Source organism: Gopherus evgoodei, chromosome 8, assembly GCF_007399415.2.
Source record: "Gopherus evgoodei ecotype Sinaloan lineage chromosome 8, rGopEvg1_v1.p, whole genome shotgun sequence".
Classification (NCBI taxonomy): Eukaryota; Metazoa; Chordata; order Testudines; family Testudinidae; genus Gopherus; species Gopherus evgoodei.
The window spans coordinates 22890146-22902625 of NC_044329.1; the positions used below are offsets into that span (position 1 = coordinate 22890146).

The window sequence follows — 12480 nt, forward strand, 5'->3', positions numbered from 1 at the left end:
GAATGAAATCCATGACATTACGCATCACCAGGATCTTTCTTGTTTGGATATCAAGTTTTTTTCTTCTCCTTTTGATTTCACTTGATCATTCCAGCGATGTAGTGTACTACCAGTATCCCCCATGTATTAATGTTCAGATCAAATTATTCAAGTTGAGTTTTGTCTTTAGAGTAGTTCTTGTTAGTCTGTAATATTCTTTCCTCACTTCTTCTTTGACTTCTTATGTTGTAACTCTAATAGTTCTGTTATCCCAAGGAATCTGTAGGGGCCATGCTGAGAAATATCTTGGATAGTACCTCTGTTAGCTTATATGCCCTCTGACTGTACCAGTCTACCCCTCTTTACAGTTGCCAATGCACATTTAGCCAAGCCAACCCATAGCTTTATATCAGCACCAAACTTTTCTGGACATCATCAATCTCTGTATCTCCTATTGTGATCATCCATATCATTTAAGATTGTCCATAAATAACATTTATTAATTTTTATTGTTATTATTACTATTAATATTGCAATGGAGCCTAGAGGAATCAAGGCCCCATAATGCTAGGCAGTATATTTCGATACTGGATAAGTAATAACAATAATTATCGCTAATGATGAATGAGTCCAAGCACTTCTGGCTAATATGAACACAGTAGCTGATTTAGACTCTAATTTAGACTCTGTGTTTATTCTGAGAACTAATTAACCCTTTTATTTGCTGGATGAAACTATTGTACAGAACATCCTGGGTGAAACTCTTGTGCAGAACATCCTGTCAAACAGAGGACACAGTACAATATGTTACTGTAATTAAAGAAACAGATAACTGAGCTCGAGAAATTGCCTACAGTCATTAATTAGGATTAATTAGGCAAAATGATTTACAACTACAGAAGACAAAACTAAGGAGTGCTTTTATTGGCTAGGAGAAGCAGCTGTGACACACTGAATTCATTACTTATATATCAGGAACATGCTGTTCAGTAACACTAGAAAAGCAGCCTCATGAAATAAGTTTATTCAATGAACTGTGTTTTGCCCCAGAATACAACTACATTCTTGGTGAACTACAGATATTGTAATGATCAGTGCAGACAGGTCCTCCCTCAGTAGATAGTACTGTATCTTTAACTTAGTAATAAGTGACTGTCTTGTATGTTGTTATTTTGTTGTATCTGATCTGAGGCTTTTAGCAGGAAATTCAGTCCTGCCTGCATGTGCTAGAGTTGGTACTTGCAGTGTTCCAATAAATCTCTGTGATTTGATAAGCAAATATTAAAACACGTCTACTGAGCAGTTACATGTTAAGAGCTTGGCTATAGAGAAGATGGAAGGAGAGATGAAGAGCTCCCAAAATATAAATAAGTTTTTCTTTCTAAACCATGCTTGATGTCAGCACATAGATCAATTGGGTCCATGATTTGTCTCATCTTTTAGTTTAAAAGCAATACATTCATCTGCATAATAGAATGATTACTCATGAGGGGCCACTAATGCTGCTCAGTGATTGGAAATAGCTAGTGCAACTTGGAGCATTCAGATATGACAGGCAATTATAATAATTGTCGGTGTTTCTTATTTTAGAAGGACGGGAGTTGAAATTTGTCTCTTGCCCCACTCAGAAATGCCACCACCACAAAACATTGCTCCTGGTCAAATCTGACATGCAGAATTGGAGCTAAATTTTACAAAAATGGAAAGAAAAAGTGTATGCCAAAGAAAGGTTTATTTAATCCAGGATTCATAAACAACCAGCTGCTCTTCATTGTGTTCAAGTCCTGAGAGCACACTGCATCTCACAGGAGATGCTTGGCACTTAGAAGAATCAGAGCCTTTTTCCTAGCTCGTATTTTCACCAGTAGATTTCAAAGTGCTTTACAAAGAAGGTCAGTATTATTATCTCCATTTTATAGATGGGGAACCTTAGACACAGACTGGTGAAGTGACTTTGCCCAAAGTGACCCAGGAGGCCCATAGCAGAGTAATCAATAGAACCCAGGTCTTCTAAGTCCCAATCCAGTGCTCTAGGCACTAGACTATACAGCCTAGTAGTGAATTGCTTTTGCTCTTTGTAGGTTTTTTCCCCCACATACTTTCAAATGTGCAAATCTGTGTGAAATCTAATGTGCACAGACAACTGTCTGTTCATCACATAAACACAACTAGTAAGAGCTGGTGTTATGTTTATTGTCAGCTGGTCTTAAAATACTTGGGTGACGTTAAACTGTGTGAAGTGTTTACAGTAAGAAGATGATGACTGTAAAACAGGGGAGGGATAGCTCAGTGGTTTGAGCACTGGGCTGCTAAACCCAGCGTTGTGAGTTCAATCTTTGAAGGGGCCATTTGGGGATTGGTCCTGCTTTGAGCAGGGGGTTGGACTAGATGATTTCCTGAGGTCCCTTCCAACTCTAATAATCTATGATTAAATCCTGGAGAGTATTTTGTTATAAGTGGCCAGTAACAATAGGAAGCCTGGAGTGTAACTCTGAGATGGCCTTGTAATATTTGTATAGCAATCCCTCCTAGTAGGTGTGGAGCAACTTCAACTCCTGTTGAAGTGAATGGGAGTTAAGAGTGATGAGCATCTCCAAGGAGGCTCTCAACTCTTTGCCAGATCAGGCCCATAATGGCGAAGGCCCAGACCTAGCAAAGCACATAAACGTGCTTAACTTAAAGCATGTGAGTAATGCCATTAAAGCGAATGTTCCAACTCTTACAGTTGAGCATGTGCTGAAATGTGCTTTGCTGGATCAGGGTCTAAAACATTCCTGGAACATGCTGAGAACAAACAGTGCTTCTCCTTCTTGGTGCAGCAAAGATAATTATGCCATCATAATTTTAAATCCCATGATTTAGTTGGGAATTTGTCCTGCTTTGAGGAGGGGGTTGGATTAGATGACCTCCTGAGGTCCCTTCTAATCCTGATATTCTATGATTCTATGATCAATTTATTTGCTGGATTTAATATTATGCTTCTTTCTGAGCTTCTGATTTTGCAGACATAATGTGTATATATAGAATATGTATGGAAAGATAATCTCCATATTTTATCTATCTACCAGGACCGTGTTGCCTTACTAATGGTGGTTTCCTTCTGGACTGATGAAACCGATCATCCTTGTAGTGGTCAGACTGACTTCTCTCAGTAATGTATTGTTTTCACATCTGCATGGCATGCTCCAAGGCTCGCAGTTCCTGATTTCTTACTGGCAGTCTAATACTTAGTTTTAGTCGCTAAACTCACACTTTTGCAACTGTTGTTGCTCACTAGTCTAACACCTTGTATAGTGATTTAAAATAATGGAATGCACTAAAACTCGTTTGGCTTGGAAACAATTGAGATTCTGTGCCTGTATTCATTGTCACTGCTTAATACATCAGTATAAAATGATTGAATTATCTTAAACATTTAAGAAGTTTTTAATTTTGACAACTGAACTGCCTTTTGATGGTATCAGAGATGAGTATAGTTGAGTCCGACTGAAACTGGAAGAGGTTCTTGTGTAGTTTGCAGTCAAATCATTCTTAGAATGCACTAGATACTTAGGTGCAAATCTGATTTCCAATTTCTCTTTCAAAGTAAGGCCCACTTTTCAGGGAGAATGGACTGGGCCCTTCTGCACCGTTAGGGAAATCTGTGTAATTGTAAGAATTATTTGGAAGTAGGATAATCTTCCAAAGGAAGTGGTGGAATAACTACCTTTGGAGATAATGAAGTTTGGACCAATCAGTGAAGTCTGGGATAATTAAATGACCTTACAACGGTATAAGGAAACAGGCTAGATGCTGTACTCATGGCTTCTTCTGACCCAAAGAACTGTTTGAAATTTGTGTGTAATTGATCCTTAAAGAAGTTTATATTTCCCTCTCCTAACTGTGAACAGAGATGTTTTAACTTTGCACTGAAAAGTATGTGATTTATAGGAGGTTGGGTGACCTACCTGAGCCTCTGTAGGAAAGTGGAGTTCTTCTACTGATTCACTCTAGACTCAGGATCTAAGACCTTCTATTAAGATGCAAAGTACTTAGTGATGAATCATGTTGGCTGGTGGTTCTAATTAGCTCCCACCACAATACAAAGGAGGTGGGAGTTGTCTGTTTTGACAAGAGGGAGAATAAAGGAGCTAGAGTAGATTCCTTTAGGAACAGCCAGGCTCAGGGAAGAAGTTTAGACAGATGTTATGGTGTGTGAATGTTACTGAGGCGATGGCTACACTTACAGTTCTGCAGCGCTGGTAGTTACAGCTGTGTAGGGCCAGCGCTGCAGTGTGGCCACACTGACAGCTACCGGCGCTGCAGTGTGGCCACATTTGCAGCATTTGCAACGCTTTTGGGAGTGGTGCATTGTGGGCAGCTATCCCAGCATTCAAGTGGCTGCAATGTGCTTTTCAAAAGAGGGGGGTGGGGTGGAATGTGACAGGGAGCGTGGAGGAGACAGACAGAATGGATTTTTGGAGTTGACACTGTTCTCAGCTCCCTTCCTTGTAAGTTCTAAGGACTGGAAGACACACAGTGCCTACCTTCAATCATTTTTAAAGTTCTGACCCCCTTCCCCCACCCCTCTCTCATTCACTAAATGCAAATTATGCACTCCTAAATAGCCGTCAGACCAGATAAGCATCTGATCAACATGGACTTCCCCCTCCCCCTCTGCCGTGTGAGTGTGCTGTTTCTCTCTTCAAGCAAACAGCTGTGAACATTCCAAAGTAATTCCCCTGCCTGCCTCCGCTCGCTCAGCAAACAGGAGCTGTGTTTGTTTTTTAAATAAGCAGTTTGGCTGGACTCCGAGCTCTCCCTTTCTTCTGGTTTGTTGTGGACAGGAATTCTGGGATACCTCCTTATACCCTGGAGGTCATAAAAGCGCTGGTGGGGTCCACACTTGCTGACCAGCGCTGGATCACCAGCGCTGGAATCGCTACACCCGAGGCTCAACCGGGTGTACAACCAGCGCTGCAACCAGGGAGTTGCAGTGCTGGCCGTGCTTTGCAAGTGTGGCCACATCCTAAGTTGCAGCGCTGTAACCCCCTCACCAGCGCTGCAACTCTCTAGTGTAGCCATGGCCTGAGAAACATCATAAAGTCAGACCCCAGGAAGGGTGTAAGTTTGGCTACAAGCTCAGGGTCAGTCTGACGTGGTGAGGATTCAGCTAGGGATTCTCTAGAAGATACAGGAAATTCAGGACAAAGAATTTTAGAGTTTGTACTTGATTGATGCCAGGACAGGAAAACTAATGCCCCAAACTCTCTCCCCACCCCTCACATTGTTGTGCCTTTTCTTTCTGCACACATGGGATCTAAGGAGGAGAGAGCATTAGTATTTACAGTGAACGTACAGTCTTCTCTTCTTCCTTGTCATTCCACCTTCATGTTATTTTAAATATAGTTTACTAGATGTAGAACATTTTAATTGCCTGGTCCCCTCTGCCATGTTAAGGTGAAAGACCCACCAACCCCTGTTTTCATTTATTTGCAATGCTGGAAGCCAAGAACATAAAGGGATATAATGAATTTTCCTTCTCTGTCAGCCCGCTGTCTCTCAACATCTCCAAAAGATCTCTAGTCTTCTTGCCAGTTTACACCAACTGATTTCAAAGGAGCTAGGCCAATTCACATCAGCTGATGATCTGGACCCTCCTATTTTGTTAGTTCAAAGAATCCTAGAAATTAAAGTTGGAAAGGCCAGTTAGGTCTCCCACTGCAGCTCAGTGCCAATGTAGGTTGTTCCCCTTTATACATTTTTTTTAGTGTCCAAAATGATGACGCTTCCACTATTCCCCTGGGGAATTTACTCCCCAAACTAATATTCACTTTACATTTTCTCCTCCTAATTTTAATTCCATTACTCCTAATTCTACCTTCATGGTCTCTCTAAATAATTCCTCTCCCTTCTTGATGGTCAGATCCCACACACATTTTGTTTACTGTTCTCATGTTCCCCCATCATCGTCCTTTATCGTGAATGACAATTGCAGAAAGTCAAGGCTGTCTATGTTATAATGTTATGCTTTAAAATTAGAAAATTTAAATTGAGAGCTGAGTGCTGATGCTGTCTACATCCTGGGGGACATTCGGGTAGGTTTCATTTAATTGTCTGCATAAACTTGATCACATCTCATAGCTAGGTACCCAAGGACCTATCCTTTATTCCATTCTAAAATATGAGAGTTCAGATGTAAACTAAATTCTGCTCATGAATTCAGATGTAAATATTTAGATTTGGATGTTCATAAATAGCAACTGATAATACACTGGACACAAACAAAGGCTTCAAGACTTGATGAGGGCCATTGTGTGTTGGTTCAAGGAAATGAGTTTTACACCTTGCCTCTGTACTCCAGAATAAACCACACACAGTTTGCAGAAAGGGAGATCTTTGCTCTAGAATGAATCACTTCGTGTTTAGAGAGAATGGGTGTCTCTTCAATTTTCCCAGATCATCATCATCATAATCATCACCACCATCATCATCATTTATTTATTTGAATAAACGTAGTGCCCAGGATCCCTAGCTATGGATCACAACCCCATTGTGCTAGGCACTTTTCAAACATAGAACAAGGCCAAGGACTGGATCTGTAAGCAGAGGACTTAGGATGAGTATCTACAAGATAATAAGAGATAAGTGTATGAAAAGAATAGCAAAAATCTTAGAATGCATTTTACTGTCATACCTAGGAACCCCACTCAAGAAACAGGGTCACATTGTGCTATGTATTGTACCGATAAAAAAGGGGCTGCACCTCATAATGTTTTTTTCATTTTTTTATGATCCTTTGAATGGTTAGTTCTAAAATAAGGGGCAAAGTTCATCTGGTATTGGCTTGACCTAGAACAGGGAACAGTAAGCATAAAGTAAGGTCTGTCTCTCCAAATAACAGACAGCTGGTTGCCCTCAAAGGTCTCAGATCACTTAGATTTGAGACCACTGAGCTAAATTGCAAAGTTCTGTTTTGACTGTCATTGATTATTGTTTCTTGCTGTCTCAGAATAGAGCCAAAGCTAAATCTGAGCAAGGTTCTGTAAGCAATGGGAGAATCATTAAGCTGTCCGACTAAGACAGGGAATGAAGGCATGTCTATTCTACAGCAGTACGGCTGTGTTGCTGCAGCGCTGTAGTATAGACACTTCCTAAATCAATGGAAAGGGTTCTTCTGTTACTGTAGTTAATCCACCTCTCTGAGAGGCAGTAGCTAGGTCAACAGAATGATTTTTCCATTGACATAGCCACATCTACATTTGGGTCAGATCAACTTAACTACATTGTCCAGGGAGCAACATTTTTTACATTCCTGAGTGATGTAGCTAGGTTCACCTAAATTTTAGGTGTAGACCAGGCTTAGAGAGAGGATTGTCTTCGCTCTGAGGCAGAAAATACAGAAACCCTAAGAAAATCGAAGAACAGGATATTGCTTCCTGAAGCAATTCTACCTTATTTGGTTTCTTGTTAACTTGAAATTATAAAATGACACATAAACCAACAGGCCACTGAGGGTGGGGGAGGGGGGGAGGCTGCTGTTTTTGTCTTGCTTGGATCAATCCTCATACATGTAGAAAGACTTCATCTCTAAAGGATGTCATGAAATGTCAACATTTATATTGCTATAATACCCTGCATTTGCACTCACACATACAAATATTGCTTTAAAGTTCACATTCACACCAGAGCATGCTGAGCTTTGGGATAGTCCAATAAATCTTATTCTGAGACTTAGAAAAAATAAACTCTGATTGGTTTGGTCAAGGTCTTCAATTAACATACAGCACAGTAAAGTCCCAAGCAGTCATCTGCGACAGAGTGATTCATTAACTGGCGGGGACAGAGGAATCACCGTCATAGAAGCACGGCATAGGGAAAATTATTTGGACTTTAGGAATCAAACTGTGAAGTCAAGTATCCTTTCAATGCACTTTTCTAACTCCCTTTAGTATTGAAAGGTAAAAGAATACAACCAGGAAGTTCTAGGTCCCAAAATGTAGTCTTTTCACAGGTTTTACAAAGCCTAATGTGAATCCTCTGGAAATGTTTTCAGGATTATATTTTATTGTAATGGTAACACTTTGTTTTTATTCTAACCGATTTGGAAGCCCAAAGTCTGTAATAGCACGAGTTCCAGTTAGGGAATTTGACCACAACAGAAGGACAGATCTCAGTCGATGAAACTTTGTCTTCAATGGAACTATGCTAATGTACACCAGCTGAGGATCAGGCCCGGAAAGTGAAACTAACTAATCCAGTTTCACTGCTCAGACTGAAGGAAATGCAAATAATAAGTAATAAAAACAGTATAAACTGATGAAAAATCAATTAGATTTTTTTTTAAAAAATTGTCTAGGTTTAACTAAATTGCTACTAGCAATGTGGTTGATAAGGAATTTCTTTTAAATATATCATTTTTATCCTGACAGTGCTTTTCGAAATGGAAGTTTCATGCATGGATCAAAGGGAAAATTCACCCCTTAGAGTTTACATGAAACCCACACTACTAATCTAGTTTTAATTTTAAAAAGATGTTATTCAAGCATTTATATCTTGTCCTTAAATTCACACTACTTTTTTCTTTGTAGAAAAATTTGCACTTCTGCCTCACAATGATTATTGATTTATTACAAAGTAGGGCTGATCAAACAGAATTTGCCAAATGCAAATTTGGTGAATTTGGGCTTATTTGTTGCATCTTAAAGTATTTACAGAATACTATTAATTGAGAATCTATTTGGTATTTTAAAATATCCCATGAATATAACAGGCACATGAATGACAATCCTCTGGATTATTCATTAACTATTTGATCTTAAAATTCAGTATTCAGACTTCAGTACCCAAGTTGCAAGTGGGTTGTTCTCTGTCATATGGACATTACTCATATAACTGATATGTTACTTAAATAGGGCTGAAAATATGTATTTGACTGAATCATTCAGGCTAGTTCTAAAGCTTTATGAATGCCAATGGGCTAACTATGATTGAGTCAATCAGAGACTAAATATTTATGAAGTATTGGGGAATTTTTTTCTCCTGTGTTTGATCAGCACCGTTGCAGAGTTTTCTGCTTCTCTCCCTCTCTGCATGTGGTGTTGCTACAGAACCATAGAATTCACTTTAGAGGACTAGAATCACTGATTGCCTAGGGCAGAGTGCTGATGTAGGGAGCACATTCTCTGCTACTTCTGATGGCTGCGAATCCAGGAGCTGCTGCTTTTGAGTTAAGCAAGTAATTTCTACTGTGGTAATTGTTAGAATCTGGCCTTTGAATCCAATGAGACTCCACTGTGTTGTTTTTCCTGAGTCTGTTGAGCCCTTCAATTTTCTCTTGCTTCCAGGATTTACTGAGCTCCAGCATGATCCTCATCCTGGTCCTTTCATCCGTCCCTGATGACCAGGTAACTCACTCAGTTTAGATCTAGATTCATCTGTTTCCGGAAAAAACCTACTCTCCTGTGCATGCACTCGCTCCCTCGTTGTAAATCACTGACATCAGAAAGAAGCTTACAAACTATGCCCAGCTGTTTGCTTTGCTGTTTGTGGGGCTCTGTGACACGCCTTCTGACATATAGCACCCCACACATTTGTGCCCTAACAGATTTGGAAGCTTGTCTCTTTCGCTTTAGTAATCTAATAGTCACTTCATTCTCAGGTGATTTCAGCTGCACTTGTAACAGTTTACTCTGTAAGGGTGAAATCCTAGCTCCGTTGAAGTTAGTGGGAATTTTGTCCTTAGTCTGTTAAGTGGGGCCCAGTCCTATAAGCGCTGAGCCCCAGGTCAGTACATTTTTCATTTTAAATAATTTGCTTAGGAAACCTTTCAAATGTTGTCATTTAGCATAAAGCAAAGCATAGTTTTGAGTGAAAACTCATTAGACAATGCCAAATGCATTCATTTGGCAGGTACTCATCTTTAATAACTTTTACTGTGCAAGCTGCAGAGTAAAGTAATAGAATTTAAACGAAGCCATGGTTTCTAAATGAAGATATATTATATGGGTATCCTCTACTTTTTTGGTGAAGGCTCAGATTTGTAGCAAAGGTGTATGTGCATATAAATGAACACTTTACCTGTGAATGCAATAATGGTAACCCTGTCATTTCCTGTGACCAGCTGGATGTCTAGCTACACAAGCAATTACCTTGGCTTGCACATGCAGTTGCGATAATGGGCACACATTTCTTCATGTGCATTTCTAATGATCTGAGAATAGATATATAGATATATATCAGGGGTAGGCAACCTATGGCACACGTGCCAAAGGCAGCATGCAAGCTGATTTTCAGTGGCACTCACACTGCCTGGGTCCTAGCCACCGGTCCAGGGGGTTCTGCATTTTAATTTAATTTTAAATGAAGCTTCTTAAACATTTTAAAAACCTTATTTACTTTACATACAACAATAGTTTAGTCATATATTATAGACTTATAGAAAGAGACCTTCTTAAAACATTAAAATGTATTACTGGCACGCAAAATCTTAAATTAGAGTGAATAAATGAAGACTCGGCACACCACTTCTGAAAGGTTGCCGACCCTGATATATATTTAAGGCTAGCTTTTTTTTTTAAACCCAGGGAATTAAATTCTATTGAAACCTATAATAAATAATAATCATGTTGCCTGCTTCAACAGAGGTCACACAGTGTTTCTTTGATCCTGAGATAGCTACGTAGCTAATCACCATAATTTAAACTGCAGAAGGAGGCACTGTCTAATGGGCATTATTTACAAAACAAGTGTACTGCAGGATATTAAACAGACACTCAACTTAAAGTTGCTGGTAATGTTAAACCTCATGCTTTGGCCCTAATTTACTACTTTCAGGGCCAGTGTAAGGATGTTTCGCGTCCTAGGCAAAACTTCTACCTTGTACCCCCCCCAAAGCAGCTCCCCTCATCCACCCTGAGGCACCCAACCCCCACCCTCTGCCCCTGAGGCATGCCCCCCCCAGCTCACCCCTGCTCAGCACACGAGCACGAGCACCCCGAGCACGCTGTGGCATCAGAGCTCCAGGTGCTAAATGAAAGGACTTCAGGAACCTTTGACTTCTGTATGGAAAGGAGACTTTCTGGAGAAAGAGGGTCATGCCAGAGCAGGGAAGGGAGATGACTTTGTTGGGGGTTGGTGTATGTGTTCCTCTCAGCTGGTTGCCAGACATTCTGAATGGGCCTAGTTACCTCATCCCCTGGCCAGAATCAATGCACTGACCAATGCAACCAAGACTCTTACAGAGTGAATTGCAGTCTGCAGGCAACATGTGCAATAGTGGATCTGAAAATGGCCTGCCCCACTGCTCTTTTTTCTCACCAGACCCCCAGAGGATAAACAGAGCTCTGTGACTGTGCTGTCCATTCCCTTGGAGCCCCCGACTGGCTGTCCCTCACTCCCGTGCAGCTTGTCCTCAGTCTGTCTCTCTCACTGCTCCCCAGTTGAGGAGAAGTCCTTCAGTTCTGACTGATTCAGGTAGTCTGTGCGTGACATTAACAGGTCTCTACTGGATACTTTCTAAAGAGGGGGAGCTCTTTTCACTATGGTATTTGGAGCCAGAACCAGCTCCTGCTAGAAAGATTTGGGGGCAATTTTTTTTCCTGGGTTAGTGTCACAAATAAAAGTGTGTTTATGTGAACCCCCTGACCTTGTTGGGAAAAAGTGGTGAGACTGACACATAGCAACTGCCTGGGCTTCTTGCTAGGAGATGCTCTAGAGCAGTGTTACGAGGATTGGGAGAGCTGTATTCAGATAAGGGGCCATCAAACCAGGATGTTTGGGAGTGTATATATCTAACACAACATGTCTAGACTTAGCCACTGAATCATATGAAAATGAATGGCAGGGGGGATGTTACATCCCAGCACACAGTGACAAATATTTAGCCACCTATGTCACTTCCTATTGCTCCCCACTGCATCCTTGAAGGGCAGCTAGTGCACAGTTTGCCATTAACTTGCCAGTGAATGAATGAGAGAAATAATCTGGTGAGAGGATCCTCCCTGGAAGGTCAATATGTCAAAACTTGGGCACTAAACACATACCTATTCATTGTTTTATTTTGGTATTATGTTTAACTAAGCTAAAGATGAGGATCAGCTATCAGGGAAAGGGATGTGTATATGGGGGTAGGGGACCAGACAGGGTAAGAGAGATCACTTGGGCTACCATCCCTTTGGGGATTGGGGGAAACACTATATTAGGCTCATCTTCTATAAGGGTCTCATTTATATTTGAGGTTAGGCCCATGCTTAGGCTAGAGCTGGTCAACATTTTTTATTCAAAACACTTCTCAATTTTTTGTGTGTGTCAAAATGGAAAATTTCCTCTGAAATGTCTGATTTTAACAAAACAAATGTTCTGTTTCTGTCAAAAAAAAACTTTTACAATTCATTTTTTTATGAAACTCCAAAAACTTTTGAATAAAAAAAATCAGTTTTTGTTTTTATCATTTTTTTTGCAAGAATAAAAAAAATATTTCCCAAACAGTTCAAGCTTAACTGTCTTCTTGGACAGGGCCCT

The 12480-nt window shown here is 40.3% G+C and overlaps 1 protein-coding gene across 6 annotated transcripts in view; it reads left to right on the top strand.

The window, feature by feature from the left end:
• The window catches only part of HTR4 (5-hydroxytryptamine receptor 4), a 230268-nt gene that overhangs the window by 190697 nt on the left and 27091 nt on the right, over window positions 1-12480 (top strand). The window contains exon 9 of one of the 6 annotated variants that reach the window (XM_030573401.1): window positions 9306-9364. The exons of 4 other annotated variants lie outside the window; for them this stretch is intronic. Coding sequence is in view for 1 of the 2 variants with exons in the window: in XM_030573403.1 (XP_030429263.1) it covers window positions 9306-9315 (10 nt within the window). In the remaining variant the exon portion in view is untranslated. Of the gene's footprint in view, window positions 1-9305; window positions 9365-12480 lie in introns of those variants that run through there. One more of the 6 variants, XM_030573403.1, reaches the window with a different exon arrangement.